The sequence below is a fragment of the Neomonachus schauinslandi genome, chromosome 9 (assembly GCF_002201575.2).
Source record: "Neomonachus schauinslandi chromosome 9, ASM220157v2, whole genome shotgun sequence".
In the NCBI taxonomy this organism is placed as follows: Eukaryota; Metazoa; Chordata; class Mammalia; order Carnivora; family Phocidae; genus Neomonachus; species Neomonachus schauinslandi.
The window spans coordinates 104351739-104379163 of record NC_058411.1 but is presented as its reverse complement, the minus strand read 5'-3'; the positions used below and the strand labels follow the sequence as shown (position 1 = coordinate 104379163).

The following is a 27425-nucleotide window of genomic DNA, read 5'->3' as shown; positions in this document are numbered from 1 at the left end:
GGGCCATTGCCCTAAGGCTCAAGGCCAAGATCATGTGCAAATCCTCCCTCATACCTCAGCAGTGCATGTTAGCCTGTTATGATAGCTGAGAACCTTCCAGAGCCTGGAAGTGGGGCAGGCCCCAGATACTCCCTCTCCCCGGATCTTTAAGAATCTAAGTGGATTCTTAAAAGCTGGATGGATAACCACTTTTCAGTGCCTCTACTCATGCTATTCCTTTTGCCTGGCATGCCCTTCCCTTCTCCCAGTGAAACTAACTTCACCCTCAGGACCCAAATAAAATGTCTTCCTCTTCCGGAAACCTTCCTCCCCAGAGGAACGCTCTTCTTTACACTCTAAGCACGTTAAGTCATCCCACAGGTACTGGCCCAAGCACACAACATTCCAGTTCATTATATCCGAGCCCTGTTTCCCCCTTCTGGCGGGAAGCAGGACTGCATTTCAGCTAACCGCAGCCCAGTTCACGCTGATGGTGAACTCACTAATTCCTAGGGAGCCCTGGGGCCCTGCCGTCTGACCGAACGCTGCCATGTCTAACACCTCTGCTTCCCCATGCAGCTGTGAGGAGCTATGCCCCCCTGGGAGTCATGGGGCTCACTGTGAGCTGCGCTGTCCCTGCCAGAATGGGGGCTCCTGCCACCACATCACAGGAGAGTGTGCCTGCCCCCCAGGCTGGACGGTAGGTGGGCCCACGGGACCTGGGTGGGACCCTGTAAGAGGGGTGAGCATCCCTCACTCACACACCTTGGGCGGGCTAAATTCCTCTCCCACCCTGAAAACCCTCCCTCCTGTCTGGGTCATGGGCATCACTAGACACTGCCAGTGGACACAACTTTGAATCACGTCTGCATCTAAGGGCTGTGTGAACTGATGGCAAGTTACTTAACCTCTCTGAGTCTGTGGTCCCTCATGCTCAAAGGAGTGGAAATCTAGATCAGCTTTGTCCTTGGGCATAGGTACTCACCTGAGCTGCTGTGGGCTCTGGGCCAGATGTGGCCGAAAGGGTGTGGTATAAGGGCAGGGGAGCAGGTGGGAGGAGGAGGGAAGATGGCAGCGTGTGGATCCCCCGAGGTTCTAGAACTTCAGATATCCAGCCTCTACCCCCTGCTCTCTCACGCGCACATCCTGGTTCTGTGGGCCCAGAATCTATTTTAACATGTGCTCCAGGCGATTCTATGCAGCCTCCACCAGTCCAGGTCTTGTGTCTGGGAACCACTACATTGGAAAAGGGAATTATAACCTCACAGGCCTAAATTCAGGTGCTACATCCAGTGTTGACACTGAAAAAAGTACTCAGTTACTCTGGTCTCTGTTTCCCCCTCTGTAAGCAGAACTGATACACTAGTCAAGCCCTACCCTTCATAACTGCCATGCTTGGGAAAAGGCTCACATGAGGCAGTGCATGTCCAAAGTGCCTTGCAAACTCTGAAGTCCTTTATAATTGCTTGTGTTATATCCCTGGATCCCACAAACAATGCACAAGCCTCCTTTTTAGCCAACACACTCCCTTCCCCTGCCAAAGACCCAAGCTTCTCAGGAGCAGCAAGTCCGTAAGGCTGACTTTCCTGGGCTGTGTTCTGCCTCCGACTCTCCAGGAACACCCCCTGTTTCAGGGGAAGCTGGGTGCCCCAGCTGGCTGCCTCCCTTGGGGCCTGAGACTTTGCAAAGCTGGAGAGGACAGGGTTACTGAGCAGGAGCAGAATATTTCAGGAGGCTGTGAAGGCAGAGGTCATGGGGAGCAGGCAGGGCGGACGCCTGCAGGGCCCACTGAGGCACAGATGTGCCAGGATTTTCTAGAGCATGAAGGGATCAGGGGATGATTTGGTGCAGCAGTGTCCAAACCTGGCTGCACACAGAGTTTCTGGGGGTGGGGACCTTAAGTACACATTCCCAGGCCCCACCAGGAACCTTCTGGGGCCTGGATCTCTATCTTTAATAAGCTCCCCAGATGATTCTGAGGCAGCCAACCCTGTCTGCTGGTCTGCATTTGGAAATAATTGATCAAGACTATAGGATTTCCTTCTGTGTTTCACAGAACCCTAGGGTTTCTTGGGGGTGAGGGCGAGGAGCCTGATAATTAGGGCTCTCGGTCCCACTCTCCCCCTCTTCTCCATTTGAATCTACTTTCTATATGGAGGTTCTAGGTAAAATTTCACATAAAAACGGGGTCTCCCAGCGTTTAGAGTTTGAATACCACTGGTCCATCAAGATGTCCCTTTCTCAGATGAAGAAGTGAAGGCCCAGAGAGGCTGAGTAAACTGCCCAAGGCCACACTACTGGTTAAGAGGAAGGTGGGCTAGTATCTGGGTGTCCTGACTCTGGACTCCCAAAACCCAGCCCTTGGTGTCTGAGGACAAAGGGGACTACGGCTGCCTCTCCCACACTTGCCCATTTCTCCCACCCTGAACCACTCTCTGGGAAGACCCTCTTATCTCCAGCCAGCTTCCAGAATTCCACCACCCACAGACTGGGTCCTCGGAGGCCTAGCAGCAGGCAGTGAGGTTGGCTCTGGGGGAGGTAGGAGGAGAATGGGCCACAGGCAGGCCCTGTCCCTGTAAAGGCCTCTCTGGAGAGACCGATGGAGGCCAGTGGTCAAAGAAGGGGAAGGGAGGAGGCCAACACATGGAAGAATTTCTTTTTCTCCCCAACACAGTGAGAGGTTTGTTCTTCCCGGTGACAGAGAGCTCTGGCAATAGAAGCCTTTGGATTTGGAGACTTTATGTTTTTAATTTTATTGTAGACAATTGCATTTCTATTTTTGACATAGCATTTAACTTGCAGATTTGTATGAATTATTAATACCCCTCATTCATGCAGAGTCACAGTGGAATGAAGCTGTGGCTCAGCCCTGAGGCCCCTCCCGGGGGGGGCTGGGGCCCAGAAGAGGGTGCTGGGCGGAAGGGTCCTGCCTTGATCATCCTCCAAGACCTCACTTTCTTGTTGGGCCCAGGTGGCTTCAGCCACACTCAGAGATCTAAAGAATACAATTGCTGGGTCACACAGTGCGGCTCCCCAAAAGACTGAGGCCTGGTGCAGAGCTAGAGAAGAGCCCCAATATAAGTGGGATCTCTGGCCCTCCAGGCCCCTCCTCAGAGATTCCTGGCCACCAGGCTCTAAGTATGCCTGTAGGACACTCTACTTGCCTAGCTGTCATTAGCTCGTGCCTGGGAAATTACTCTCTTTCTTTCACTGTTCAGAGGAGAGAAAGCAGGTGTGAGTAGTTGAAAGAGAGTGGGCACTGCAGACAGAAGGGGAGGTAAGAGATGTGATCGGGCCCCGTTAGGAGTCCCCATTCTGATGGTGGATACTGGATATAGCGTATGTATGTACATGTACACACACACACACACACTCACACTCACACTCACACTCTCTCTGTCTCTCTTGTGCGTGCGCGGGCGCGCGCAAACACACACACACACACACACGAAACAACAACAGGCCTGAGGAGAGATGGGTCTGAGGTGCTGGGAACTAGGACCAGGTGTCCCAGAGAGCCAGAGATTGGCCTTTGGAGCTGAGTCTGCAAAATTACAGATGCTCAGGTGTAGGAAGGATGATTCGTAGAGACCCACGCCCTCGCCAGTACCTGGACCATTTCCTCAGCACCCACACCAGCCATTGGTCACTGACCACTGAGAGCATCATGCTACCTGGGACGGTGGTTGGAGAGGCTGAGTGGTCCCTTCTCTGGGAGAATCGTTGTGACCTGCCTAAGTCCTTTTATCATTTTGCTCCATTTAGCCACGGTCCTCTTAAAGAGTGCCTGGTTTCCAGATTTTGACAAACCATTTGGTCTAACCAGTTCTGAGAGGAGGGAGACTATTGCCTCCCCTTATCTCCAACCTTCTGGATGCCACACCGCCCAAGATCCCGCCACAGTTGGAGATGGGCCCTCTAGTTGACCATAGAGCAGGTGTGTTCGTGTGCTGGGGTTGTTGTAACAAAGTAGCAGAGACTGGGGTGCTGTCTTTTCTCACAGTTCTTAACGCTAGAAGTCCAAGATCAAGGTGTTGGCAGGCTTGGATCCTTCTGAGGCCTCCTGCCTTAGCTTGTAGTTGGCTGCCTTCTCCCTGTGTCTTCACAGGGTCTCCCCTCTGAGCATGTCTGTGTCCTAATCTCTTCTTCTTATAAGGATACCCATCAGATTAGATTAGGGCCCACCTTAATGGCCTCATTTTAACTTTATTACCTCTTCTCTTGAGCTGACACTTTGCTGCCTGCTCTCTCCCCCGACCCAACCCCCAGTGCCTGTTCTTCCAACCAGCAACATTACCAGTTAAGGTTCTCCCACTCTTTCAAGGCTCTGCTGGTCCTGGGCCCCTACGATGTGCAACATTGGGTGTCCACTTCGGTGGAATTAATATTATTAATTAAGGAACTGCTCTTTAAGACACTATACTAGGTTCCTTCCCATCTCCAACCTCACTTAACCTCCACAACCACCTTGGAGACTGGGAGTTATGACTCCCATTTTATAGGTGAGGAAACTGAGGCTCAGAACAATCATAGGGCTCATTCTAGCTCAGCCATCTGGGAGGAGGAAGAGCTGGGACTTGAACCCAAGTGCTGACTTTGAGTCCAGTGTTCTGCCAACCATACCAGGCAGCAGGCCTTCCAAGGTATTGAATTCCTTCAGGCTCCAGGAGCTCAAGCCCGAGGAGGAGCCCAGGGATTCAGGCACCTGGGTGCCTGCAGTTGGGAAACATTGAGCAGGGGCTTAAGGAGGTGCTTGCCCACCTGTCCAAAAAGTCTTCAGGATGCTTGATTTCCTCAGGAAATGTTGGAAGGAAGTACTCTGTGTACAAAGCTTCCCTACTGGCCTCCTCAGGGGGCCCTGGTCATGTCTCAGAAGCTTGTGGGGTGCACTGAGGAAGGCAGGCCTCTGTGGGGAACCCCTACCACCTCCAGGAGGAAGAGGCCCCCTTCCTCTGTGGTTTTTCCCTGCCCCTCTCCTCACATACACACTCATCTTGCTGTCATCGGCTGCTGCCTCTGCCCCTTCAATCCCCATTCCCCTGTCCCACCTCCACCCCTCACCTTCTCACATGTGGGGAAGAGAAATCTGAGCTAAAAGGTCTCCCCCTTAATTCATTACAGTAAACTGGATGATATTGAAAAATGAGTCTGTTCTGGCAGAATTTTCCTAAGCAAACTAGCTTCCTCTGGGTTGGCAATTATTGGTGCTTAATAACTGTGTGTTGAACTAACTGATTAATGAATTACGGGAGAACCCTCAGTCTCCATAAGAGAAATGACTATCTCTGGTGGGGGAGCGGCTGGAAGGGCAGCCAGCTCCAATTTCTGTTTAATAAAGACCTAAGATTCGTAGATATAATGTTTGAAGTTATCTAATCCCACAAGGCTAGTACTGGATGGAGGGGAAAATAGTTCTCCAACTGACTCACAAATCCCACTCCAGAAAGGCAGGTTTGTTCACATTTTGTGTTTCTTCTGGCATTTCCGTCCATATTTCTGCACCACATATTTCACTGCCATTTCCTGACTTTTCCATTATAGACATGTGTTGAAACTGTTGACTTCCTACCATAGAAGGGCGCCTGGGTGGCTCAGTTGTTAAGTGTCTGCCTTCGGCTCAGGTCATGATCCCAGGGTCCTAGGATCGAGCCCCGCATCGGGCTCTCTGCTCAGCGGGGAGCCTGCTTCTCCCTCTCCCACTCTGCCTGCTTGTGTTCCCTCTCTCACTGTCTCTCTCTGTCAAATAAATAAATAAAATCTTTAAAAAAAAAAATAAGATTCAGATCAGATGCAGACAAGTGCAACCCTTCCCCCACCCTCAAGTGGTACTTTCTTACAATTTTTGGTTGAATCATTTTGATAACATTAATGATTTCATAATGTCATGACATAATGAATTCAGTGATTTTGAATATGTTCAAATATGGGATATGTTGATATGCTCACTTACGTATCATTACTAGTTCATCCCTAAAACTCTCTGGCAGAACTTGAAAAGACCTCTCGATAAGGTCAGACACATCAGATATCTCTCAGTTTGGTTTTTGTTTCTGTTTTTTACTTTGAGGCCGCACTCCCACACTGAAGCTTTGTGTGTTTCAGTTCCTGCTTCCTGGTGTCGTTTTGGACTCCCTTTCACTGCCACCCTGTAATTCCCTTCACCTGTCTCTTCTGTTGGCATCCCCATTTCTTTCTTTTTCTTGGATAATTCTTTTCGATGAAAAGAAAATCCTCCAGTAGCTTCCTGAGAAAGTTCATGGAAAGTTAAATTTTTTGAGGCTGTTCAAATCTGAAAATGCCTTTACTGAATCCCTTCTTAAGTGTTAGTTTAGCTGGATATAGAGTTCTAGGTTACAAACTATTTTCCTCTGAATTTCTAAGTCCATTATCTTCTAGCTTCTAGTTAAGAAGCCCAGTACCTTTTGGTTCCTGTTCTATTATATGTGACTTTCTAAAAGCTTTGAGGAGAATGTATCCATAGAAGTATAAAAATTTATAGTGATAAGCTTTAATATGGGTCTTTTTCACTTTTCACGCTGGATATGCTATAGGCCTTTTCAATTCAGAGATCAGTGCTTTCCATCTTCCATTCTGGGAAATTTTTCTTGTATTATATTTCCCATTTAAATTAGGCACCTCCATTTTCTCTGTTCCGCTGTCAGGAATCCTCTGTTACTCAGATATCAGACCTCCTGGACGGATCCTCTAATTTTATTATATTTTGCCTATAATTTCCTTCCTTGGTGCCTCCCCTCCTTCCCCTTCTTTCTTGTTCTTCTTTGTGGGAGATTTCCTCATCCTCCAGCTCTTCTACTGCAATTTAAAAATATCTGCCATCTTATTTTTAGATTTCAAAAACTCTTTGCTTTTCTCTGGATATCCCCTTTTATAGCACTCCACTCTTTCATAGATAAAATAATTTCATATAACTACCTACAGATACTCATTTTAATTATAATAGAAGTTCTTAATTCTCTTTTTATAAGTTTTCTTTGCTCCCTGCTTAGTTCCCATTTCCTCTGTGTTCCACTTGGGTATTTGTCTGCTTAGGTCTTCATCTGTCTTGTTAGAGCCTTATTTGAACTATCTGGTGGTCCTTCACCACCTGTTCATGTTTTACGGTGAGCCTCAGAAAAGCTGGTTGGAAACCTGCAGGGGTAGAGGGAGTTGCCAGGCTTGTTGACTGATGGGACCCTTAAATATCAGTATCTGTAGGTCTTTCCTTCTGAGTTTATCGGTGCCCCCCAGAAAAGAATCCTCCAAAAACCTTGCCAGTGGGAATCAGCAGTCTAGTTGCTGAGCAGGCAGAGGTGCACGGGATCCCCGTTTCTCCTGGCACCCCTTCAGCCATGCTTGGCATCCTCATGTCCAAGCCTACATGGGCCAACCTCTTCAAAAGTCAACTGCCAGGCTTCTGCCAGACTGGGCAAGTCACCTGGCTATTTGAAGCGGGGGCAGAGATCTGGGGTCTTATTCTCTCTTTTATACACTTTCAGACAGCCCTCCTATTTCAGCATACCTGCATTCTGACCCTCAGAGGTTCCTGATGTCTCTGATTCCTGAGCTTTTCCAAGGTTACGATCTTCAGCATGTGACATCTCGTGTCCTGCATGGACTCTGCTCCCATTCCTTTTGTCCTTGTAGGTCCTTTGTACCTTTTCCCCCTTTGCTCTTGTGTTAGCAGGGTTTGGGAAAGGAGTGGAAATAAAGTGTGTGTTTCCAGACCAGATTCTCTTTGTTTTTCCTCGGCACTTTATGGTAGGCCAGCGTGAGAGCGCTTAGCCACTGTGCTTTAGTTATCTGCATCTCTTACCTCTCTCCCCAGTAAACTGGGAGCTCACTTCCTCATATTTTTGTCTCCCCAATGTCTAACACAGTGCCTGGTATACAGTAGGCACTTAATAAATGTGTGCTGAATAATGGGAGGAGCCGATGGGCCTCAGTCCCTATCTCTCAAATGGGGCTTTGGAGCCACGATGTCCAGCTTCTTATGCTCCTGTGATTGCGGAGAAAGTCCCACTGAGGAAACGGGGTGGCCCCTGGGGCTGCACCGGCTGTGCCAGTTCTAGGAGAGAGTGACGTCATGTGTGTCTCACCTCCTCTGCTTCAGGGAGCAGTGTGTGCCCAGCCCTGCCCACCCGGGACGTTTGGCCAGAACTGCAGCCAGGACTGTCCTTGCCACCACGGAGGGCAGTGTGATCATGTGACCGGGCAATGCCACTGCACAGCTGGCTACATGGGGGACAGGTAAGAGGAGAATTAACTATCGGCCTTGCCATGAGTGTGGCTCATTTTCCCAGAGGCCTTGCAGAGAGTGGCTGAGGTTTCCCAGCCCACAGCATTCCTCTGTGAGCTTTCCTGCCTTCTCGGGAAGCATTCGGAGTCCTCAGGCCGGGAAGATTCATCACTCATCCTTCCTGGCCCTTGGCCCGCGACACACGCGCCCCTCCCCCTGCCCAGTGACCCAAGCCCTACGCTCGCACTGACTCACCAGGAGAGGGAGGTGGGCACCTATCACCCACTCTGCTACCTGCCTTACTGGAGGGAGGCAACAGCACCAATAGTCCAGAGAAGCTGGGAGTGCACACTAGTTCCCACATTTTGCATAATTTCTTCTAGAACTAAATTTTGATTCTGAATTTGGGTTGTACCAAAAGGATACTGGCCTCAGTTTGCATCCTCTGAGGGCTAGTGGCCCGACAGCTGAACAGGGGCTCCAGTGTCCTGGAATCAAACCAGCCTTGTGGAGCGGATAACCCACAGAACACATCACTGAGGAATTCCCGTGTGTGCACATTGGCCGAGGCAGGAAGAAGGATGCTATGACAACCGGGTAGGTGCTGTGGAAGAGAGAGAGGCAACAACTAGTGTGTTGGATGGTGAGTGAATTCAGGGCTAGAAGAGGACATTTGTCTCGGACAGGACCCGGCTATGCCTCAACTATATGCATCTTTTCTAGGAGAGAGAGGAGCGGTAGGGCAGAGGTTCTCACACCCCTTCTCTGCTTCTGTGGGATCCAGATTTCATCTCTGGCCCTGGATTTTGTTACTGTGCCCAGACAAAGCGAGGCAGGAGGAACATTTTTTCACCATCCCCTGCTTCCCCTGCCCAGGTAACATCAGCAAGCAGGGATTGAAGCTGAGTCAACTCATCGATTCTTCTGGCTGTGACTATTCCAACTGTCACTGGAGTCAGCCCCAAATCCTTGGTGATGTCCAGAAAAGTGATTTTCCATTTTTTGCCTTAGGTTTGTTTGCCTCTAGCCTAAAGTCTTTTGAGCCAGATCTGATCTCTTTGTAAGCTAGTGTTCATCTACATGAGCTTCCCAGCCTCAGAACATGGGGTATGGCATCCGGAGATCTTCCCTGACTTCTTTCAGAGAGGGGATCTCTGGGGGAAGTGGGTGGGAGGGGGGACTGAAGCGCTGAGCCCAACTTCCCATCCTCACCCTCTTCCCCAGTAAGGGAAATGTTCAGGATGAGCTAGTAGGGTCAGGAGCCGGAAGACCCCAGAACCAGAATGGGACCCTTTGTTTCAGTCCACTTGCACATGAGAGGTAATCCAGCTCACTTGTTGTTGGAGATGAACAGGCCTGGACTTCCAGCTGGTGGGACCCAGCACCAGTAGACCCTACATCATTGGCTCTCTCAATTTTCACTGCCAAGATGTACCCAACAGAAAAGTAATCGTAATCCCTCATCTTGTTGGGGCCAGCCCATGATCCCGGGGCAGAGAGATATCCCAAACCCTTGGGGGCCTCTGAGCAAGCTTCACCCGTTAACTATAGAGAGTTCACGGGGAGAGCCAGGTAGCATTTGGGTTTCCCACCTCAATGGGCCGCCTAGTGCTTAATATTTTATAAAATTGCCTCCATTAATTTTGTAGGTGACAGCTGCATTAACCCTCCCCAAATCATTGCAAGCATATTAAAGTTGAGTGGGTGTAATAACGTGGGCCCCCCTGGATAGGCAGAATCCAGTGCAAATTAAACATGAAACGTAACGAGGGCTTTGCAGCTCATTTTGTAATTTAATTGAGCAATGGATCTGGTTGTTAATGGCAATATCAGACACATTAGATTGATATGTTGCAAAGGAAAGATGTTTAAGTAGAAAACTAATTCCTGCTGTGATTACCCTTCTGTTCCACAGGCCCCGTTATTAGTGTGCTTTGTGGAAAATTCATTAGCAGTCATTGCTTGATCTCTAAATAAATAAGTTGTTTAAATTGTGAGTAGGGAAAAAAAAAAAGCTGATTATGTAAATGGATTAGGTTGTCAATATTTCATTTCCAGATTCTTTTTCTGGGGCTATGTAGTCAGTCACTTCATAAATATGGCAGTGGGGGGGTGCGGGTAGTGCCCTTCATGGGGAGCTCACTGGCCGGGGCTCTGCCCAGTCCTGCTGGGTGGCAGGGAGCAGGAATGTTCCAGTGGAAAGGTGGAGTTGTCAGGAGGCTCTCCTGGCTTGGGTTTCTTGCCCTGGTGTCTGAGACATCTGAGGAGAACCCAACTGACTGACTTCTGAGAAGATCCATTCTGAGGCTGAAGAGGAGCTAACAATTCAGATAGTGATTTTCCAGCCCTTCAGTGCTTTGTGTCCTGCCCTTCTGCCTCGGTTTCCCTCTTTCCCTCCCCATCCCACTCCTCCTCCTTCTTCCTGTCTTCTACCTTCTGTTTCCTCCCCAGACAACCTCCTCCTCCTTCTCCTTTCTCTTCTCTTTCCCAAATGGGACCTTGGACTGGCTAAGACGCCGCAAGGTCTGGTGGGCAACAAGTTGGGGTCATCTCGGCCACTTGCAGGCCGTATGAGCTTGGGACACACCTCACTTGTCTGCATCCCAGCCCTCTCAACTCCAGAGTGAGGGTGATGGGCATACCCCCTGCCTTAAGGGCCCGGGGCCCAGCTTTAGGGCCTGCCTAGCTGGGAGCCCCTTTCTGGCCGTTGCCCCGGGCTGTGACCGTGCTCATCCCTGCTGCCCCTCCATTCCGCCATGGACCTCCGTTTGCCACAGTGACTCTGTGAGGGGACAATGGGTGGCATCTTCCTTGGGGAAGCCCTCAAGGTTAGACCCCAGTCACCCTACTCCTCTCCCTGTCGTTGTGGGCACAAGGTGGCACAGAGAAAACAGTGGCATCTGGGCAGAGTTGCCAGGACTCGCATCCGACACCCCGGCCACTCTGGGCCTCAGGCACTCGCCGCCCAGCCCGACAGCATCGCTGGGGCCCCGCCACGTGCCCTCATGAGCAGCGCGCGAGGGCCCCCAGACACGGCTCTCCCTGCCCTGTTGGGGAGAACGGCACTGGCTCCAACTCATGACTCTCCAAGATTTAATAAAGAAGTTAGGGCTGTATTCTATTTTTTTAAAAAAGCGTCTTTTATTGCTCCCTCCCCACCGCCATTGTGGAAGGCACAGGAAACCAGAAAATGGTTGTCTAGATGACAATAAGAACACTTTAGAATTCCTCAAGTCCACTTGGTGGGTAACATTTTGGAATTCTTCCCTCCGAGCCTGTTCATGCCAGTACCTGAGGCGGAAGGTCGGATGGGCTCTGTTCCGGGAACCTCAGAGAACAGTATTAACAAGAATATTAATCGTAACTAACATTTCTTCCTGAGCCCTTACACGCGTGGGACACCTTTCCAAACGTTTACACACCTTATCTCGTTTAATCCTCAAACAATTTAGTGAGCTTTAGGTATTATCATCCCATTTTATGACAAGAAAGCCGATGTCAGGACTGACCTTCCAGCACCACGGGAGCCGTGCCGGGACGCGGGTCATGAAAATCCCAGAGGCCATTTCCCAAGTCTCTGGGACGCAGGAGCCGCCTGCCTCTTTTACCCTGGATGCCCGCAGGTGTCCCCCTGACCTTGTCAGGGTCCAGGTGCAAGGCAAAGACTCTGCATCCCTGGGGAATAGCCCCAGTCTGGGGTGGGGGGTGTCGGGCAGCCGGCAGCGGGCATCACACTCCCCAACAGAGGCTGTGAGGCAATGAGTGGAAGGATTATGGTTACCCTGGGCGCTCCGAGGAGCAGGCAAACTACTTGACATGGAAGGAGCTCAGTCCTCCTCCTTCCGGGGGAGGGGTGGGGGCAGTTCTCACTGGCTGATGGGCGAGGGTGCGTGCTGGTCAGATCTGGGAGGGGAGGGGGCGCAGCCTCAACCCCCGTCTGCTGTCCTGCAGGTGCCAAGAGGAATGCCCCTTCGGGACCTTCGGCTTCCAGTGCTCACAGCGCTGTGACTGCCACAACGGGGGTCAGTGCTCGCCCACCACTGGAGCCTGCGAGTGTGAGCCTGGCTACAAGGGCCCGCGCTGCCAGGAGCGGCTGTGCCCCGAGGGACTGCACGGCCCTGGCTGCGCCTTGCCTTGCCCCTGTCATGCCGACAACACCATCAGGTACGAGCTGGGGTCCGGGGATGCTTGGGTGGGTGGGCACCAGTGGAGAGGGGGCTTCTCGGGGCACAGACCCCCACCTCCAGCCCGGTCACCCAGGCAGGGCAGCGAGAGAGCTGAGGCCTCAGCAGTCGCCTTTGCTACCTGACGACTCTGATGGAAAGAAGGGGAAGCCAAAGCCACACAGGTAGCCAGGACCGGGACCCAGGTCACCTGCCTCTGTCTGCCATACCCGGCTGCCAGCTTTGAAAACAGGGCCACCTGAGACCTGCTGCAAAGGAGCAAGGAGGGAGTTGGGTGATCCTCAGGGTAGCAGGGCAGGATGGAGCCGCAGGGTCCTGTGGTGCTGGGATGGGACAGTGCTCCGGGGGCATTGTCCTTAAGAAATGTCCCCTGCACGTGCTCTCCATCTAACTAAGCCATTCCCCAACCCCTAGAGGCCCGGAGACGAGACTGCCAGGGCAGAAGCAGGGGCTTGAGCCTCAGAGGGCCCATACTGGAAGGGACCTTAAAGGTCAGTAGGGCTCTCCCACGGCCTGGTGAGGGCTGTCCCAGCAGGCCCTGGCTAGGGTGGAGGAGCAGGAGGGACAGAGCTCAGGCCCAGCCTCTCGTTGCACTCTGTGTCCTTTCGGGCTTGAGGTCGCCTCGGCTGAAGCTGGCCCCATGAGGGAGGAGCTTCAGGGGAGCCTGAGTCTGGGGAGCAGAGAAGCCAGAGCGCCCCGGCCCCCTCTTCTGCATCTCTTCACGTCCCGCTTCACGCACCAGCTGGCGCCACCCTCTGGTGATAAATGAGGCTGTTGGCCCCAGGGAAGGCCTCCACAGCCTTTTATGTGGCTGCCCCTTATCTGGGTGGCGAAGGGTGGGGGAGTCTCCCTTCTCCCCTCGGACCTGCAGGACAGCTCAGGGGAAGACTGGCAGCTCTGGGCGGTGGGTATTGCGGTAGTTTGCAGGCCAGAGATGCCTCTTCTTTGCAACCCCGTTGCTGGGACAGCCAGGACTTGGCCTCAGCCCCCTCTTCATTTCCAGCTTTTGATTCTCCACAAATCCCCCAAGAGCCTCTGGTCACTGCAAGTGTTTTGGCTTAGGTTGAATCTGTCCTTGGTCCTCAGTCCCTGGAGCTGAGCGGCTAGGGTGGAGCCATCTGCAAGCTGGAGGGCTGGGAAGGAGGCTGTTGAGAGGGGCTTTGGAGTCAGCAGAGCAGGCCCGTCTATGACCCAAGCACTCATTCACTCAGTCATCCATTCAGCAAACACCGAGTGCCTGCAGGGCTGGACCACGAGGAGGAAAAGCGAGTCCCTCAGCACCAGTCCAGCCCTTGGGAACTCGGGTCTGGAGCACTCACACACACTGAGCACCTTCTACCACATTTCTGCAAGTACAAGACAGTCCCAGGAGTGAGGCACAGCCCTGTTTTATGTACTACTAGGAAAGGAGAATGCTATTAACTGAACCATGATGCACCATTGATTGTACAGCACACCCAGTATCTGAGGTGTGAAATGTGGGGGAAAGTGCATCTTAGAATCAGTGAGCTATGTGTGGCTGGCCCTGCTGGGTCCCAACGTGTGCTCAAGTAACTGTGACCAGGGCTGTGTGTAGAAAGCACCGGAGGAAACTGCTGTGCTGGTCAGGGAAGTCTTCTTGGAGGAGGTGGCATCTGGGCTAGGTCTGGAGGACAGGGTAAGAGCTTTAAGGCTCTCAAAGACAGGGGTTCCCTATGGCCGGCCAGAGGCTGGGCAGCTGCCTCAGCCTGTTGCACAGGTGGAGAACTGCACCAGGAGCCCCCACCCCTGCTGACAGCCAAGGGAGGACTCTCTCAGGGCCCGGAAGCAAGGCTGCCGCTGAAGTCCAGTGCAGGGAGAATCCCTGCCACAGAGATCCAACCAACCCCCAAATTAAAGAGCCACTGTTTTCCTCCTGTGCCTGAGCAGCCGTGCCCTGCATAATTTATCCTTCCTCTGAAGGAGTCCTCGATGCATTATTAATCTGGAAGGACTCCCTCTTCTCCGTCGCTAATCTCAGCCCATCCAATATTGATGATTGTTTGCTTTACTGTCTTTAACACGTGCTCCTGTCGCAGGGACTGGGAGTCAGTAGCGTTTCTTAGAACTGGGGGCTCCAGGCTGGGCTCCTCTGTGTCGGCACGACACTGAGCTGTATCACAGCCCAGGCCCCTTGAGGGCAGGAGTGGCCTGGCTGGTCCCCCGCTGCGGCCTCAGCACGGCGCGGGGCCTGGCACAGAGCATTCAGTGAGAAGAATCACCGAACTCCCCCCGCAGCGGCGCATTCCTCTAGGTGCTTCTGCCCCCGACCTGATATCTGCCTTATTATTCTTTTTAGTGATTGGCACACTGGCCCAATAACTGAACCCGCAACACTCACACGTTTTCATTTGTTCTAACTCAAGACTGTCTCAACCTGGCCACTATTGACATGTGGGGCTGGATAATTCTTTGATGTGCATTGTAGGGTGCTCAGCAGCATCCCTGGCCTCTCCCCGCTAGACACCAGTGGCAACAACCAGCCCCCCAAGTTCTGATAGGCAAAACTGTTTCCTGGGTGCGGAGGGGAGAGGCAACATGGCCCCTGGTTGAGAGCCTCTGGCCTGACTGAACTCTCTCGTGCTGCCCTTGGCTTTGCTCCCGTGGTCACAGAGATCACCTATCTTCCTCTGTGTGGACAGGTCGCTCCTCTCTTCCATGAGCCTTAGTCCCATTATAGAGCCTTCTCTTGGGGTCCAAGAAAAGTAGAGGGAGGATTCTCTGACTCCTAATCTCGAGGCAGTTAAGCTGGCCTGGGTGGGGTCTGGGACCCCTGAGTCCTGGCTGATATGTGTACTTGTCCTCTCTGTGTCTCAGTTTCCCAATCTGTCCATCCCTTTTCATCCGCCCAGTGTGGGTAAAAGTTCTCTTGTGGTCTTTGCAAGTGAAGCTTCCACCCAACTCCCTGAGAGATGGAGTGTGGGATCCCCAGAAGCCTAGCCTCATTTCCCCCCTGGCTTCCAAGAGTGCTTAAGACAGAGCTCCATCAAGAAGGCTTGCAAGGCCTTGCAAGGAGGATCTTTCCCAGGAAGACAAAGTACTCTCAAGCCCCAACTAAAGGAAACCCTACTTGTCTGGCCCCAGCCTCTGTCTGCCTCGTGCCCTCTGAAGAGGCTGCTTCAAAGAGGTTGAATCCACATGCCCGGGGAAGGAAGAAGGGGTTGGGGTGAGATTTCCCTGTCATTTCGTTCTCTTTATAAATGCTCTGTAGCACACACGAAGAAATGATCCCCCTTTGTAAAGGAATAACCTTGAGAAAGAAAGTGCCCGTGTGTCAGGCCTCTGTCGTGTCCCCTCCACAACTGGATTGTCGTAGACGAATTCTAGCAGCCATGATCGTGTATTACCTTTGAAAGATTTTATTTAGCCAACACATGCAGCATTGATAGAAATCTCAGAGCAGCCAAAAAAAGGGGGGAAAAAAACAAACAGAAAAATCCACCATGAAAAGATTCCTGTATTGTTCAGCTTTCGGCTCCTATTAACTTGTGATTAATCTGTATCTGGGGAAAATGGCAGAAAGACAAAGAAAAAAAAAAACGAGAGCAAACAGCCAGCCTGAACACCGCTGTTTGTGACTTCTGCCTGAGCCCCCCCAGCAGTCACTTGCCCACCGTGTGACCAAAGGGAATGGCTCTGCCCCCACGGGGCGGAGGGGAGTGGGGAGCAGGGGTGCCTGGGAGAGATCAGACGTGAGGAAGACCCCCAGTTCTGGGTCATAAACCACTCGGCCAGCTGTCGCTGCCCACCCTCTCTTCAAAGGGATTTGAGAGGTTTTATAATAAATGATAAGCAATCAAATTAAGAAACTAGAAATCTTGGTTCTTTACATAGTATTTTAGGGAGGGAGAAAGAAGTGATTGCAGAATCAGTTTCGAGCTTTCTGGTTCTTAGAGTGGAAAGTAAATTTGGCACTGAGCACAGCCCTAAGCAGCCAAAACAGTGGCAGCTGAGACAGCAAGCGGGCACTGCTGGAGTTCTTAGAAGTCAGTGTTTGCCTGCCAGCACGTGCCTGGTAGGCTCCTCACAGGGTGGTGGTCCCACTGGAGCCAGCGCCTGCGACGAGAGAGCCCACCGATGGGAAGGGCAGAAGCGTGCCTGAGACCCTTGGGCATCGTCAGGGCTGGGCGGAGCTGCCGGGTCCGTTTGCTAGATCCACGGGTGTCTGTCTCCAGGACCGTCACGGAGCCAGTCCCTCTAACCCCATGGGAGGCCCCTGGAAGGTTGGAACCGAGAAGGGGCTGGCTCAGAGTGTTGAGACAGAGTGGCATGCCCCACGTCTGTTTGGCTGAAGGTCAGGGCCACCACGTGGGGACCCCCCGCCCCATAGCACCCATTCAACCTACTGTTTCCCCCTCATCATGTGGGGCTCAGGGAGGAGTTTGTCTGGAGCCAGGAAAGTCAGGAAGTCTTCAAGCCCTCATCCCCTTACAGGATTCTCCTTTTCTACCTATTTACAATTTTCATTGCTTTACATCTGTTTATAAATGTAAAGGATGCTCAGTTTGGGGAAAGTTCAAGAAGACATAGAAATTTAAAGAAAAAACTTCAAATCACTCATAATTTCTCAACCCAGAGGTGAGCCCCAAAACCATTTTGTTGTGATTTGTTCGTTCTTCATCTGTGTTGAGATACATATATTTTTTCCCATATTTTAGATCGTGACTTTGTATATAATTTGCTTATTTCACTTCACCTTCTATCACTAACGAGTTTGGAAAACATTTGAATACTTCTCTAATATCCCTTCATATGAATTGTCATAATTCACTTAACGAGCACTATGTTGTCAGAGGCGGCATGAGGCCGCCAGACAGACCTGGACTTAAATCCCCGCTGTCACTGACTTAAGCCATGCGACCTTGGGCAAGTCACATAACCTCCAAGTGCTGTCCGTAAAATAGAGGCTCTCGTGCCCAACTCACGGGCTTATCTGAAGATGAGAAATGTGTGGGAAGTGCCTGGTGTTTTAGAAGCCTGGTCACATTATTATTTAAATTGCTTCCATTTCCCCACTGTTATAAATAATGCTTTAGGGAACATCTCTGTGCATAAATCTTTCTCCACAACTCTGATTCTTTCCTTAAGATAGAATCTTAGAAATGGAATTATAAGACCAAAGGGTCTGAATATTTTTTTTTTAAAGATTTTATTTATTTGACAGAGAGAGACACAGCGAGAGAGGGAACACAAGCAGGGGGAGTGGGGGAGGGAGAAGCAGGCTTCCCGCCGAGCAGGGAGCCCGATGCGGGGCTCGATCCCAGGACCCTGGGATCATGACCTGAGCCGAAGGTAGACGCTTAACGACTGAGCCACCCAGGCACCCCGGGTCTGAATATTTTTAGGACTCTTGCTACATAACCCCAAATAGTTTTCCAGAACCCTTTACCAGCAATGAGTATTGTCCCTTTTCATTAAAAAAAGAAAGAAAGAAAAAGAAAAAAAATACTATTTTGATAGAGAAAAAGTGATATCTGGTTGTTATTTTGACTTGGTAATTAATGAGACTAAACATTTTCCAAAAAGATTATTAGCTACTTGCACTTACTATTCAGGAACTGCCTGCTCCTATCCATCCCTCATTTTCCGTGAGAAAACCAGGGCTCCCAGAAGAGAAAGAGCTTGGCTGGGCTTCACACAATTAGTGTGTTCATTAATTCATTTGCCAAATATGTACTGAGCATCTCCAAAGTGCCAGGGATTCTGTGGGGCCCTGGGGTACAATACACAGAAAGGTGAAGTAGACAAAAGGCCTTCCCCCATGGAGCTGCCACCTGGTGGGGGAGACAGATGATAAACAAGTCAATAGACACAGACAATAATTACTTGTAGTGAAAGTACTATTCACTCCCAGATACTTAATTGGGCAATGAATACAAGCCAGGCACTGGGGATCTACCAGTGACCCAGGGAGACAAAGCCTGTGTCCTTGTGGAATTTAGCAGAACCAAGACTTGTACCCGGGCTCCCCTGCCAGCCCAGAGCATGCTTCCTTTGATCCTATCACTTGAGCTGGACTCCGGAGCTGAGAGGCAGGTGACACAGGGAATCTAGGAAGGTCGGCTTGTCTCTACCATCCAGCATCTTCTCTGGAGTGTTAGTCTGGGTTCTCCCCACGTGCAACAGATTTACTAGGGAGACACCTATGAGGGAAAACGGGGACGGGGCTGGAGAGGCTAGGAAAACATCAGACTGCAGTTTAGGTCTGACCCGTGTGGAGGAGAGGGAGGGAAGGAAGGAAGGCTGGGTGGAAAGCCTTAGGCTATATCACGGTTCTAAGAAAGACTGGCGAGATTGGGAGTCTTCAAGCCAAATTGCCTGTCAGAGGAGTTTTGGACCTCCCAGGAGTGTGCCGACCTTAATACCCTCGCTCTGCTCTAGCTGGGAGTAGCCCAGGGGAAATGTGGGCTCTGAGCCAATGTAGTGGTGGATATCAGACACAGTAGCTGGGGCCACTGGGCTTTTACCCTGCCCCCAGAAGCTCTGAGAAGCACACGGTCACCACACTGGCATTGCCTCTGATCATGATGGTTAGTGGCTGTTGGATCAGACCTCTGCTAGCCAGGGATTGCCCACCCTCTATGGGTCCTGCCGGGCAGTCCCTGCCTCTCTGGCCTAGACAGATAGGGGGTGGAGACTATCACAGTCACTCTAAAAAAGCACTAGCAAAGCCCAGATGGAAGGTATTCTCTCTGTGTAGACATTGCCAGAGAGGGGAGGCCACATCTGCCCTGAGGTCTCATTTTAATAGCAAATGTCTGCGGAGTAGCTACAATATCAGCACCACTGGGTCTCACTGCAGCCGTCTCGCGCCTGCCCTTACACCAGGCATCTGCCCTGGGTACAGGATGAGTGAGGCTCTGGATGTCATAGTCCTAGGGCAGGGACTGAAGAAGGCTGCCTTCTTCTTTGGACTGTGTGTATTTGTATTAGAAAGAGCACTTCTTTAGGAGTCAGAAGACCTGCATTATAATCCCGATTCTGTTGCTTCCTCGCTATGTGACTTGAGGCAAATTATGTAATTACCGAGAGCCCCAGTTTCTCGGGGCCGCCAAGACCACGTGACCTTGGCACCTTCTGACAAACAGGGCAGTAAGCAATTCAACCTCAGAGGCCCTTGGATCCTGCTACCCTGGCCGACCAGACTTGGGGTGGGCAGAGGGGGGGACGTGGCTGCCTCCCTGGCCAGACCGTCCTCTCATTCTTCTCTCATCTGCTCAGCTGCCACCCAGTCACTGGGGTGTGCACCTGCCAGCCAGGCTGGTCTGGCCACGACTGCAACGAGTCCTGCCCCGCTGGCTCCTACGGCAATGGCTGCCGGCTGCCTTGCACCTGTCAGAACGGCGCTGACTGCCACAGCATCACTGGGAGCTGCACGTGTGCGCCGGGCTTCATGGTAAGATGGGCGGGGCCTCCCGTGGCCCCAGGCTCCCCGCCCCACACAGGAGCAGAGGAGGGGCCAGCTCAGCCCACCTCCGAGGAGAATCGGGGAATGTGGCCCTTTGCCCAGGGATGAAGAATGGGAGTGTCTCTGTGCCCCCCTCTCAGAGACAGGGCTCCTGACCACAGAGCCTCCAGGCTGTTCTCGAAGGGCCGGTTCCTCTGGTTTCTGTAACTGTAGATGTAATAGAAGGAGAGGGTCTTCCCATTGTCCCCTCCCCCTGCAATACCAGTTGTCTTCGCACTTAGCGCTCAGCTCCTCCCTGTCTAAATCCAATGCACACGGGGTTTTTACATCATAATAACCACAGTATACACACAGTTTTGCATTCTACTTGCCTTCACCCACATTTGCTGCTCAGCCTTCTTAATTATCATTTTAAGTAGCTGCATACCACTGCAGGAGTTGCTGTATCCCCCAGTTTACTCAGCCATCCCCTTTCTGCTGAATATTGTCTCCAATGTTCACAGCAAATGTTGCAATAAGCATCTTCCTACAAAGAGCTTTTCCTCTCCTATTGAATTATTTCCTTAGGGTGAATTCCCAGGGTCAGTGAGCATAATATATTTATGGCTTTTGATGGATGTTGCCATATTACTTTCCTCAAGGGTTATATAAATCTATACCGCCACCAACCATGTATGAATGTACCTATTTCAAAACAACTTTGCTAACATCCTTTTTTCTTTCTTTTTTTGCTAATTATATCGGTAGAAAATGGCTCCTCGATGTTGTTCTAATTTGCATTTCTCTGATTACTAGGGAGAGTGAACCTTTCCCCCACATGTTTACTACTTGTGCTTTCTCATGAATTATGCTGGGTTTTATGAGGTTAGGGAACTTGACACTGGAAGTGGAATCCTGTTCGAAGGCGGGGCGTGCCCAGTGGGTCTGAGGACCCAAGCACTCGGGGTTCCCCTGCGGCCATGTATTTTACTGTGCTGTAAGAAGTGGTTGGTGCAGTACCAACCATGGTCTTTGGAACCAGACTGGGGTCAGTCACATCCTGGCTGTCCTATCACTGACTGTGTGACCTTGGGCCAGTGAGTTAACCTCTCTCAGGATGGGTTTCCTCACCTCCGGAATAGAATGCCTGCCTTGCAGAATTGCTGCCAGGTGGAGAGATGGACTATCGAAGGTAGCTCACCCCAGTGCTTCTCAGACTTTAGTGAGTGTATGGATCAGTGGTAGGCCCTCTGACCTTGCAGATTCTGATCTGGTACATAGGGGTGGGGCCTGAGGGTCTGCCTTTCTAACAAGCTCTAGGTGATGTCGGTGCTGCCGGTTGGTGGCCTCACGCTGAGTAAGAAGGGGTGGTGCTCAACTTCGACTGTCCGTTGGAATCACCTGTGGCGCTTTATAAACACTGACACCTGCCCCCCCCCCCCCCCGCCCCAAGACACTGATATTTTTGGTCTAGTTGAGGCCAGTGTGCTGCCAAGGTGGAGATCCACTGATCTACAAGGAAGCCCTGCTCATGATGTGGAAGTGTGGGTTTGCCTGGGGCCTTTTGTGGGCAGGTTGCGCTGGTCTACAGAACTAAACTCTGTTCAGTACCTATTTCCTCCTCCCCAGGGCAGGTAAAATTGGATGAAAATGAATTCTAGTGACATCTTTGAAAGAGAAAGAAGTCTGTTCCTCCTGCAGGTCTCCTTTCTAATTTACCTTTATCGGTGTGACTTTTGGCCATCACTTCCACAGAAAAATGGAGTGCCTTAGGTTTGGGGCTCGGGTAGGAGAGAATAGTTGTTTGGGATTAAAAATCACACATAGCCAAGTGATCAGGAGATGGAAGCAGAATTGAACTGACCCCACCAGAACCATTAGTGGGGCCTTCTGACCCTCATCCCAGTTTGGCTACTATGACTTTGGGCAGGTGGCTTTCTCTCTCAGGGCCCCAATTCCTTCACCTGTAAATGATAAGTGTGCAGGGGGAAATGAACCCACTGATTTCTAAGATGGTCCACTATGTGGACTCCATGGACCATGTCAGGAAACACACCCTTACGGGGAAAATAAAGGAAAGTAGGAGCAAGGAAGAGAGAGAGAGAGAGAGAGAGAGAGAGTGTGTGTGTGTGTGTATGTGTGTGTGTGTTCGTCAAGGGAGAGGGGGCTCATTGAGATTGTATACATCGTATGTGGGCCTGCCAAGAGTCCCATGTTCCCCTTCTTCACCCCCAATTACCTGGTCACTGTTCCTCAATAGAAGGAAGAATTAGCACCCTTTGAGGATTAGGGAGGCCACTGTCTGTGTGCCCACTGCCCTCAGGCCAGGGCTCCTGCAGTCTGGAGGCCAGCCCACTGCTTCTCTTCCTCCCATCTGGGTTGCAAATGACTTCCTGCCCTTGAACTTTGGGAGACTTGGCACTTGCAGGAATCATCTCTTTGTGGGGTCCCACCTGCCTGGGGCTCGGTGCTAAGACAGATTGTAAGCCAAACTGCCCTGGTGAGACCCGGTGAATTCTCATCCGTCTCCTCCTGCCCAGCCTCATTATACCTGGAAAGGCCCTTCTGGGGCCCTGTTGGGTGTTGAGCAGGAGCTGCTGGAGGTGATTACAGAACAGTCAATTGTTCTCATCCAGTTTGACTCATTCCTGCATGCACCAGCCTCCAAGAGGGAACTCGTTACTGTTGCCTTTACCCCAGCTTCTGAATGCATGCAACTTCCTGCAATTAGCTAGCTCTGGTCAGGGTCAGGGATTGAGGCAATCAGCAGAGCCAACTTGGCTGAGACCCTCCCCAGAATGCCCTGCAGTCAATAATAATTAGCAATGCCTTTATTTGATAGTTAGTCTATAAATTTATACAGCTGCCCTTTTCCTTGAAAGATTTTTAGGATGAGCAATTAATTAGAGACTAATTAAAAGAGCCCTTTTCTGAATGTTTGGAGACCTCAATCCTAGGCTCGCTAGGCAACATGTTGCCTCACTTTGCTGGGCCTCAGTTTCCTCCTCTGTAAGATGGGAGTGACATCAGTCCTGCCTGCTATCAGATGTGAGTATCCAACATGGTAATGGATGTGAGGCCGCATCCTCAGCTGGCCCCTCCCACCAGAGCCCTTCCTGCCAAGGGCTCCTTAGGGAGGATGTGGGGTTAGCTTTAGGAAAGCAGAGTCTTGAGGGCTGGGAATGGCCTCAGACTCAACATAGATGTGAGGTGCGCTAATAAGGTAGTGCAGAACCACCCCTGGGAGTCCAGTGACATGCCTGCTCCAGCCAGGGGTCCCCAACCCCTGCAGAGGCCATGAGAATATGGGGCAGGAGCAAGCCCCGCCTGGCACTCTGGGTGTGCTGGCCCTCACACTCTTTCTCCTTCTTTCCCAGAGCACTAGATATTTACTCTGCCAAGGACTTGGGGGGGCAGCTGGGAGTATGGAAAGGCTAATAAGACATCCATCCAGCCTTCAAAGAGCTTGTGCTCTGCGATAATCATATTCACACTAGTAGCAAACACTTAGGAGTCCTTGCTGCATGCTTCATCTCTATCCCTCACAAGAGCCTGGTGGAGGTGCACTTTCATGTTCCTCAATTTGAAAATGAGGAGCTGAAGTTCAAACAGGACAAGTGACTTTGCCCTGGATCACAAAGCCACTGAACTGTCATAGGTTAGATGATAGACTTAGATTGACAGGTCACCATGGAACCACACAAATCTGAGTTCAGATCCTTGCCTTCCAATCCCCACTCTGCCTACTGGCAAGTCACTCATCCCGCCTTAGTCTGAGTTTCCTCATTTGTTAAGAGGAGACTTTGCCATGAGACTGAGAAGCTTCATATGGGAAGTTTGTCATTCAGTGCCTGGAACACAGTGAGCACCCAGTAAAATGGTAGTAATTATTGGTACACTGTGAGAGTAGTAGGGGAACAATGCTTCTTGCAAGCCCAGCACCCCTCCCGTCAAGAAGAGTGTCAAGATGAGCTACACCCAGGGGTTCCTGTTGGAGCAAGCAGAGTCATGAATATGCACAGCTGTGGGTCCAAGCAGGTCCACCGAAGCACCTGTGGGTCACCCTGAATAGTCAGTCTCAGGAGGCCTTGTGGGGTAGACACACCTGTCAGTGTTTGGGGAAATGGACATAGGGCTGGAGATAGGAATAAAGTCTAGGCATTTTACATGTTAGCTTGGCAACAGCATTGGAATCACTTGAGGCATGATTTGCTGAATTGCATTGGGGCTGCTGGGTGGGGCAAAAGAGCCCTGAACTGGAAGGTGAGAAAACATGTTCCTAGCTCTGGTTCTGCTAACGTTTAGGACTTCTATTTCTTATCTGTAAAGTGGGAATGATATTTTCTACCCAACAGGAACGGTGTTATGGGAACCAGTCATTAAAATGGGAGGGCTTAAAATTCAGCACCTCGGACAGCCACCACAAGGCTCTTCTCCAAGGTTGCTCTTGTTCTATTAGAACCTAGGGTCCTCACCCAGTCAGAACACCAGGGGAAACAGGGGTGGGGAAAGACAGAGTGAGGGTCACATGGCAGGCAGCTCAGGCCAGCAGAGTCCTACGTGTGTTCACGTGAAGGATAATCCAGGAAGTGAGGAGGGAATAGCTGAATTGTGGTTGAAGGGACTAAGTGGAGCTGTCCACCCACTTGGAAGTTGGAATCACATCGTCCTTCTCCATGGCTTCTCATTACCTACCAAACAAAACTCAAACCCCAGTCCTTTGTAACCTGCCCTTAAAACTAGTTAGTCCACCCTAACTTCATCTCCTGCTAGGTCCTGCTGCAAACCTGTGCTGTGGCCACACATAACTCACCTTTTCCCAAGCATAGTATCTGCTTTGGGGCCTCTGCCTGTGCCTTTTCTCAAGCTTTCCCCTCCTCCTAGAATGCCCTCCCCACTGTCCTTATCTTAGTCTATGAAAATCCTTCTCAGCCTTTCAGGGCTGAGATCAAAGGCTGCCTCTTCCATGAAGCCTTCCCTGAATATCCCTGTCTTCAGAATTAAGCCTTCCATCTCCTCCGTGCCCATAGCAGGTGTACCCTGTACCCACTCTTCCAACTGCCTCCCCCCCGCTCCATGTCTTCCATATGAACATCTTGCTCAATATACTCGCTTTGAAATCAATGAAATTTGGGGGAAGAGCAATGAATGCCCTTAAAGCAGAAGTTTTCAGAAATGACCTTTATAGAAAGGAAATTCATGGCACTTCCTGAGGGGCATGCCAGCAGGGCTGGAGCTTAAAAATACCCGTTGCCTTCTCTGCAGTTCAGATAAACAGGTATCGGCAGTGGGACTAGAAAAGCTGTCCTGCAACATCATCTCTGGGGGGTTTTTTGGGGGGAAGCAAATGGTGTGAGCTTCTACCTTATGCAATACTATGTAGTGGTTACTCAGAGACTCTGGAGCCAGATACCCTCCCTTCCAATACCAGCTTTGCTGCTTACTAGCTGTGTGACCTTGGGCAAGGTATTTTACCTCTCTGTGCCTCTGTTTTCTCACATATGAAAGGGAATAATAATAAAGTCTTTTGGATTCCTGGGCTGATTAATTAGTACATATAAGATAACTAGAATACCTGGCATGTTAATACTCTTCCAGCAAGAGTTAGCTTATTATTATCATCATTATTATTATTGTCAATGCTGCCACTGCTATTGTTATTTACTCCAAGGGGTCTCCTACCTAAAGAGAAGGACTGGTCCTGGTGGAAACACCCTCTTTGGGGGTACAAGCAGAAAGGGAAGCAAGAGGAAGAGAGTAGAGTTAGTTGAAACTTCCTCCTAGCTGGGAGCAGCAGGGTTGACGGGGGCTCCTGGGTTCCCAAGGGCAGCCACAGAACTGAGAAGAGACTTTCTCATCACGGGAGGGGGCGGAGGGAGTAGGCCAGCTTTTCAGCTCCTCCACATGCCTCTGCTGACCAGCTTTCCTTTTTTTTTTTTTTTTTTTGCTTGTCCTGGTTGGGAAGTGACCAGCTTTCCTTAATTAAGGCCTCACCTAGGTGGCCAGCCTGATGAAGCCTCCTCTGCTGCTCTCGGACTAATTGCTGCCACCTTGGCACCCACAGCGAACAGCCTGTGAGGTCACCAGAGCTACAGAGCCTGGATTTTCCAGACCTCCTCCCTGCGTGGAACCGTGTGGCTGGGAGATAAGGGGCCCTCTGGTCATTGCTCAGCACAAATGCTACCTTTCAGCTCTGGATACAATTGGTACGGAGAGCCTGGGAGGCGGGGATAGGAGCCCGGTGTCCCTGCCCAGGGGATTTGGGCCCTATATTTCTCCCCTGGATGACAGAATTTCTATTACCTTAAAGGGCTCATCTATTTATGCTGCAATTTTTTGAAGTCCTGTCTGCTGTTATTGAACCCTGCATGCTGGCAAGGGGAGCGGGCGCTCCATCACCCAAATGAACAACTCGTTTCCACATTTTTCTCCCTTTCCTCCGTGCTGTTGGGAGGTCAGTCACAAACCTCAGCTGCTCTGGCCGGGGCAGGTAGGACAGGGGTGAGAGTTATGAAAATCCAGATCAGTGAAGCAGCGACTGAATTTTCCTCCAAGGTTTCTGGTGTCCTTTAAAGACGTCACTCTCTCCCAGCCCCCACTCCGGAGCTGGACAAAATGCGTGCCTGCCTTTTGTGCAGCTCCTGAGCTAGAACTCAGGAGAGAGGACAGCTGCAGGGCCAGGAGAGAATGTGGACTGAGAAGTACCGCCAGGTGACATGTGTAGAATGTGTGTGTGGTTCCTGTTCTAATTGTTTTGTTCTTCATCAAACCTGAGGTCTGCAGGCTGTTAGCCGTAAGCTTTCCATGCCGCAACCCCGCCTCCCGCCATTGACTAGCTTCCTAATTATAATAAAAGATTTTCCAGGCTGTTGCACTGGAGACGAGGAATTCACCCTCCAGCTGCCCTGCCCGTGTGAACAGGGGAACACAGGTAGTGCAAACTAGCAGAAATGATCGAAAAACATTAACACATGCCCACGCCACACTCCGGTGGTCCTGTCCCAGCTCCGTCCTCGCCTGCCGGGTAGCCTTGGCCGAGTTACTTATGCTTCTCAAGCCTTGGTTGTTCATCTACAAAACAGGGTAAATAATGGTTCTGTGTTCTAGTGTTCCTAGGATTGAATTAGATAAATATGTACAATGTTTCGAACAAAGGCTGACATGTTGCAAATGCTCACTAAATGATTGTTGAGGTCCCTGATGGAGTTGTATAGGGATGGTGCCCTAGAGGCCAAAGGCATGGACTTTGGGGTCAGACAAGCCTGGATTGGAATCCCAAGTCTGTCCCTCAGCTGTGTGAACTGAGGTGACGTCCTCAGCCTCTTTGAGCCCCAGTTTCCCATCTGTAAAATGGGCTGATAGTGCCTGCCCCTCAGGGTCCGTGTGAGCACAGAATTGGTCACACAGCAAATCATTGGCAGAACTGGGACAGAAATCAGGTGACCTAACTCCCAGTCCCATGCCTTTTCTGCCTTCACCTCCTTCTCCTGAGTTTGCGGTCCCCAGAGCAGACATCTACTGATTTTTCCCAGGGCAGAGAGGGATGGGGTTGGGGGAACAGTCACCAGAGTATTAAATCATGTTGGCAATTAGTCCACAGAGCAAAGTAGGGAAAATTGGG

At 51.0% G+C, this 27425-nt stretch overlaps 1 protein-coding gene across 2 annotated transcripts in view; it reads left to right on the top strand.

The window, feature by feature from the left end:
• The window catches only part of MEGF11 (multiple EGF like domains 11), a 221070-nt gene that overhangs the window by 146896 nt on the left and 46749 nt on the right, over nt 1-27425 (top strand). For both annotated transcript variants that reach the window (XM_021693980.1, XM_044917950.1), the window contains exons 6-9: nt 559-679; nt 8090-8226; nt 12167-12379; nt 19639-19813. In XM_021693980.1, the coding sequence (XP_021549655.1) occupies nt 559-679; nt 8090-8226; nt 12167-12379; nt 19639-19813 (646 nt within the window). The remainder of the gene's footprint in view (nt 1-558; nt 680-8089; nt 8227-12166; nt 12380-19638; nt 19814-27425) is intronic.